The sequence below is a fragment of the Echinops telfairi genome, unplaced genomic scaffold, assembly GCF_000313985.2.
Source record: "Echinops telfairi isolate 266 unplaced genomic scaffold, ASM31398v2 ScPeMD7_7404;HRSCAF=8442, whole genome shotgun sequence".
Classification (NCBI taxonomy): Eukaryota; Metazoa; Chordata; class Mammalia; order Afrosoricida; family Tenrecidae; genus Echinops; species Echinops telfairi.
Window position 1 is genome coordinate 1,797,047 of NW_022111304.1, and position 6,466 is coordinate 1,803,512.

The window sequence follows — 6,466 nt, forward strand, 5'->3', positions numbered from 1 at the left end:
CAGGTGAAAGGAAACATCAAAGCCACAGCTGCCTCCGCCCCCACCCCCTCCCATAACTCCCTTACCCTTTCTCCAGAGCCTACAGAAGCTCCTTAAATGTAGCCTGCTCCCGACGCACCCATCTTCCTGAACAGCTGGGAAGCTAGACACCCAGTTTTCTTCTTATCGCCAGCTGCACACCCCTGTGCTATGACTCAGTTTCCCTGTCTCCAAGAGAGCCAAGGAGGCAGTGGGAAGGAGGCTACCACCCGTATAAAGTTTAGAGGTTACTTTTGAATGGACCATCCGGCTGGGACTCGGAACATGCCCGGAAGACACAGGGACCTGGTCAGAGTCAAAGGCTCAAAGGGAAGGCTCCTAGAGGCTGGGAGCCATGTGTGCCCCCCGCTGGCCAGGAGCAAGGTGGGGGCGGGAGTGTGGGCAGAAAACCACACTGGGCTCAAGTTTCCTCTCTTGGCCAGAAGGGGCAGGAGGAGAGGAGGGCCACGGGAAAGGGGAGGGTTGGAGGAAGCACCCAAGGACTCAGGCCCAGGGCTTCAGAGCAGAGGCTGGTGCGCCTGCCCCGGCTCCTCTGGCCCAGTCTCAGGCTCTGCCCCGCACCGCACTCGGCACTCAGACATGGCCTGGGGGCGGGGCATGGCCCTGCCGGGTTCTTAGAGGTAGTGAGGAATCCTCACCCAGGAGGTGTCAGCCCAGGCCCAGCCTCCTCGGAGACAACACCCGGAGCCTCATCTCCCTTGGACTGTGCCACAGGTGCTAAGGGCTGGGTTGGGAGGGGGGGATTCCAGTGAGATCTGGGGAGGGCGGTGGAAAGGCGATGGAGGGAGGACAGAACCACCTTTCGGTACATTTCCAGATCTCGGGCTTTCCCAGGCTGCCCTTGGTTTAGAAATTTGACATGTTTGGGAACTCCTCTGGGAGTAGACCTTGATGATGGTTTCTTGAATGGGAAGATCCTGCGGGGTGGGAGGGTGTAGGCAGGGACCAAACAGGAGTTCCCTGAGGAAGCTTTGAGGGGCTGAAGAATGGCCCAGATGGACCCTTGAACAGGCTGCCTGCTGGGGAGTCGCTGCTAGATCACCCCCGGCGTATGGCACCCTCCACCCCTCCACTCCATGCCATGACCCTGCCCTGTTGGGCCCACTGGGGAGGGTCTGGGGATGCTGAGGAACCGGGGACCCTGGATGCCTGGATGGCTCAGTGTTCTCCGGAGCACAATGAGGAGGTGAGCTGGTGAGGCTGCTGAGTTCTGACCTTTGCCCATCTCTTCTCTGGACCCAGGGGCAGTCTGGATCAGCTAGACTCGGCAGGGAGAGGATGTTCAACCTCCAGGGTGGTTCCTTCCCAACTGGGACTTCCGGCAGCTTGAGGTGTAAGGGGCTGGGAAGCATTGGAAGGGAAGGCTGGGATGATCTAGCCATTAGTCCCCAAAGGCCCGAAGTTCCCTTTATACTGATCTGAGTAAGACATGCCCCCTGGGAGTTGGAATCTTGCTCTGATCAAATCTCTCTTCTCCGGTAGGTAGGTAGGTAGGTAGGTAGGTAGGTAGGTAGGTAGGTAGGTAGGTAGGCCTTCCCTTCTGCTTTTCTAGAGCGTCTCTCTGTACCGCTACCTCTCGGGTTCGCCTTTATCTCCCTAAAGAGGTTGCTCACCCGCCATCTCATACCTCAGGTTTCCTGACCCCTCCATATCCCTCCATATCCTTTCACTCCCTCGCTTAACACCAGGAGAGGTTGTCTGAGGAGCTTCAGAGCACAGACCCAGAGGCAGCTTGCTTTCTACCACTCCCCCGACACCCAAGCAAGTTAAAGCCCTTGGGCAGCAGTTGAGGCCTAAAACCTTCATCTCTGTAGCATCTTTCTGGAAATGATCCTCACACTCTCTGTGCAAGCAGGAAGCTCCGATGATACCCTTCTATGAGCACTCATGCATTGAGATCAAATATTTCTGGGTAGGACTTTCAGGAGGTGAGGGGAAAGGATGGATGTTAGTTCCTGGAGATTGCCCCAGCCCTACCTGATCCAGGTTGTTCAAGACTAAGAGAAGGACAATGTCAATTCAGGGGTAGTAAGATGTTGTGTGACCTCAAAATGCAGGTCCACCTGGAAAGCTGGAGCTGTTTGTTGGAAAAGAAAAGAGAAGGGAAGATTTCTGTCTGATTAGCTACTCCCAGGCTCTTTCCCCTTATCTCCCTACTTCCAGCATCTTCTCTGATGTTGTTTGATTCTAACCCTGACTTTACCCTTCTTGCCGATCTAACCCACTGGCTGTGAGCCCCCTAGCGTCTAAGAGGTAGGCTCCTAAGACCCAGAAGGAACCTATGCCTGGTGTATAGACCACCACCCATCCTGAGCATCTACGGAAATATAAACTGTTTCCCCTTAAGCCTGGGGCAAACTGACTACTGCAACAGAAAGCCGGTTGGAGCTGTTCTGAGGTTGTCCTCAACACCCTCTCCTCTACCTTTTGCCTCACCCTACTGGGCTACCCACTGAGCTGCTACCCACAAAACCGGCAGTTCAAATCCACCAGCAGCAACTCAGGAGAAAGATGAGGTTGCCTACTCTTAAAGATGAAAAGTCTCAGAAACCAAAGGGTTGGTTCTACCCAGTCCTATAGGGTCCCTGTGAGTCAGCTTTGACTTAATAGCAGTGAGCTTTTTGAGCCTCCCCTGATCAGTTCTCAGGTCTCTGTTATGGGGAGAGGGGGATTTGATGAGAAGAGAGTGGTATTTAGATCAGAACAGCCCAGAGGCCAGCCTTGCCTGGCTCATAGGTTGAAAGCTAGGAGAATCCTGGTGATTTGTTTATAGGTCTACTTTTTGGGGTGGTGGTCTTTTCAGTGAATTCGTACATTTGGACCTCTTTTAGTGTTTCCCAAGGTATTACAATGCTGATTCCTGTTCCAAGCCCCTGTGGATTTGATTCAGTGGGTCTCAGGCAGACGCTAGGAATCTTGAGTTTTTAGAAGTACTACAGGAAGAATGTGACATCCATCCCTTCAAGTTCATGACTCCCTGGACTATATCCTACACCCAGAGGTTCTCTAGTCCCGTCTCCAGTGAATGGAAGAGACAGACAGATCGTAGAGGCTCCAAGAATATGAGACAGTGTGCCCAACCGCACGCATCTGGCTGGAGGGCCAGAGAACCTGGTGCCCTGCCTCCTAGGGCAGGATCTTGGTACTGCACCTTGGAGTCAGCTCCAGGGAGACAGGAGGGACAAAGGGGGAAGGTGCGGGACTATGAGGCAAGAGTCATTGTCCCTGCCCCCTCACTCTGTTCTCCATTCACTTTGCCTTTGGGCAATTTCCTCCAGAACCTGGGTGGGGAGGGTGGGGTTCCGGTGTTGAAATGGCATCCTGGACAGACATAAACACCCCACCCACTCTGCTCAGTGGCCAAGGTTCTATGCCTACACCAACTCCCAGTCAGGGGATGGCCATAGATCAAGGGGGTGTGGCTAAGGGAGATCCTCTTTCAAAAGAATCACTTGTAGTTCTCAATCATTTTACGGTAAATCAAGGATTGAATTCCATATTGAATAGCTGTGATGGGTCATCCTTGTAGTGGTCTAAAGTCATACAATTTGAGATCATCCAGTCCTATCCTCCATAAGCGTTGGGCCACCAACTGCACAGTCAGTGGTTCAAATCCATCAGCAAGAAAAAGGTGAGCCTATGCACTTCTGCAAAGATTTACAATCTCAGAAAGCCTACATAGGTGGCTAAGAGTTGGAATGGATGCAGTGGCAGTGGTTAGCCACATCAACATCCTTCTATAAACTCCCCCTCCTCCCAGCCAGCTTGTCTTTGCTCATAATGGGCCTAGGTGCAACTGGTGCGGGCGGACACTCACCTTAAGATTTCAGGAGGCCCCCTCCAAGATTCCTGGGAATTGCTTGCTCAAGGTAGGAAGAAGAGAATTAGGGAGAGAAAGGTGCCAAGCATGGGGAGGTAGAATAAGGAGAGGCGCTGACAAAGAGGAGAAAGTAGAGGCAAGGGTGAGAAGTTGCTGAGAACTCCAAATTGCCCAAGTAGAAAAAGACCTTGGAGTTCAACTTGTCCCAACTCCCTCATCTTACAAACGAAGAGCCCCGGGTCCTGGGAATAGAGATGACTTGCCCAACAGCACATTGCTGCTTTGTGGCAGAGCTGCAGCTAGAGAGCTGAGATTACCAGAAAAGAGTCTGGGGGGGAGTGGGGGATAGAAAAAGAGCCTGGAGTGCAGGGGTGGGTGGGAGTGGGGGATATATTTAGTGCTCTAAAGAGCTATTCCCTGGAGCGAAAAGAACTGATTGGACAGGTGGGACATGATCTGACAGTCGTTCTAGAAGGCTGTGTAAGAGGATAGAGCCAGCCAGTGCTGGTTTCTGACCTGACCTGTCATGTACCAGTGTGGGTCTCAGTTCCTAAATGGAAACCCAGCTTTGTGACAACCCACCTCGTAAGTGAATACCTGACAAACCAGTGAAGTTCTGGACAGGTGCTCACGACGTCTCTGCTATCGTTGTTGACCACTGAAGGTGTAGTGGTTGTGGGTTCGGCTGCTAAGCTCAAGGTCAACAACTGGAAACTACCAGCCACTCTGGGGCGAAAAGATGAAGTTTTCTTTTTCTCCTGATGAGCTAGTCTCTGAAACCCACAGGGGCAGTTGCCCCCGTATGATAGGGTCACTATGAGTTGGAATTGGCTTGATGGTTGTTACCTCAGAAAAGGAAAAAGACACCTGGCTATGTGGGTTGAGGAGTGGCCACGCAGACCCTGTGGAGACCAGGCAGAGGTCCCGTGTCACCAGAACCCATTCCTCCTGTGCTGCAGGCAGCTGATAAACCCCTTATCTGGCCCAGGCAGGGAAGCCGAGGACCAGGATAGGAGAAGAGGGCAGGGCTGCTATCAGCCACCAGGCCAGGACCCTATCTTAGGGAGGGGGAGGGGTTGGCTACTTGGTTCTTCCCACAACACCCTCCTTGGGGATCTCCAGGCACTCACTTTCCTCTTGGGAAGAAGAGGGTGAACAAGAGCAAAACGGGGGTTTCCTTGGTGTTGTTCCAGAGAAAAGAATAAAAACAAAAAACCAGAACTTCTGCTTCTGCCCAGTTCTGGGGAATAAGAAGTAGGGGAAAATAAGGCATTTTGTCTTAGAAAGAAAAAAACAAACAAACCCCCAACAAAAACCCAGCCAAGACCTACTGTGTTCCCAAAGGAACTGCCTGCAGCCTGGGCGGATAAGATAGCTAAGGGAGCCGGTGGTTGGGTGGGTCAGTGCAGAAGGCAGGCATGACTGGGGGGCAGGCCTCTGCTCCCCTCAGGTGCAGCTGGAAGGGACTGCACTATGGAGGCAGGCCAAAGGGGCTGACCTTTAGCAGCTGAGACCTTAACCTTCCTTTCTCCTTTGCCACAGGTTGCTGGGGGGGCCGTCTCTGGGGGAACCTGAACTAGGCCTTGGCCCAGTAGGATGTCCCCGTGTCCTCCCCAGCAGGGCAGGAACAGGGTGACACAATTGCTGACTCCAGAGCTGGGTGAGATGGAACTGACGTGGCAAGAGATCATGTCCATCACTGAGCTGCAGGTGAGTGGGGGAGGGGAGCAGTGCATGAAAGAAGCCCAGAGAGCAGAGGCTCGGAGACTGGAAGGGGCAGGGCTCAGGGTCTCAAGCTGCAAATGTAGCAGGCACTGGAGGAGGGAGGGCTGGAGTGTGTTGGAGATCTAATGGGAGACTGGGATGGCAAGCAGTAGGTAGGAGAGGGGAAGAGGGAAGGATCTGATTGGATGCAGGCTCTCTCAGGCGCAGCTCCGAGGAACTCCATCTCTCTACCCCACCTTCCCATCCCCCCTTCTCTTTTGGCCTCTCTTTGCTCCTTCCCTTACCATCTTCGTCCCTCTTTTCTCTTCCGTGCCCTTTGCAGCTGGGCCCCTTTCCCTCAGGTAACAGAGCAGTAGTTCAGGGGCCTCAGGAAGGGGAGTCCGACTATGCCATCCTCTCCTCCTGCTAGCTGGACAAAGGGGTGTCTGTTAGCTGAACAATGGTGTCTTTGTCCCAAGCTGGGCCAGGGCAGGGTGGCTCCCCTGACACAGGTTGGGGGCCCTGTTTCCATGTTCTCTCCTCTTTGCTGCACCTGGGAAGAGACAGGCTGAAGAGAGAGCAGAGCTTAGGCTGGCTCACAGGAGCTTCATAACTCTCAGCCCTGGCTCCACCCCGCCCCTGCCTCTGCCCCTTCTCCCACCCCTGCGGGCATCCTCAGGATTGCCCCAGGCTTTCCTCCCACACAGCAGCTCCCTCTGCTGGGCACCCGCGGTTTAAACTTGACCCTTTGACCCAGATAACTGCAGTAGGAAAGAGTGAGTCCTGCCAGGTAAAGGTGGAGAACAGCGATGTTCCTAATTGTTTCAATGTTACGGAGTCCTTTCTGAAATCTGACCCCAGGGATTTCCATCCTTGCTTAGGAGCCTTTCTTCTGGGAACAGA

At 53.6% G+C, this 6,466-nt stretch overlaps 1 protein-coding gene across 1 annotated transcript in view; it reads left to right on the forward strand.

Annotated features, from left to right (window-relative positions):
- The first annotated feature begins 674 nt into the window (after window positions 1-674).
- NFE2 (nuclear factor, erythroid 2) overlaps window positions 675-6,466 on the forward strand; it is an 8,773-nt gene continuing 2,981 nt past the window's right edge. Inside the window, exons 1-2 of the mRNA XM_004716893.2 lie at window positions 675-753; window positions 5,402-5,569. Of these exons, the coding sequence (XP_004716950.1) occupies window positions 5,456-5,569 (114 nt within the window). The 5' untranslated portion in view covers window positions 675-753; window positions 5,402-5,455. The remainder of the gene's footprint in view (window positions 754-5,401; window positions 5,570-6,466) is intronic.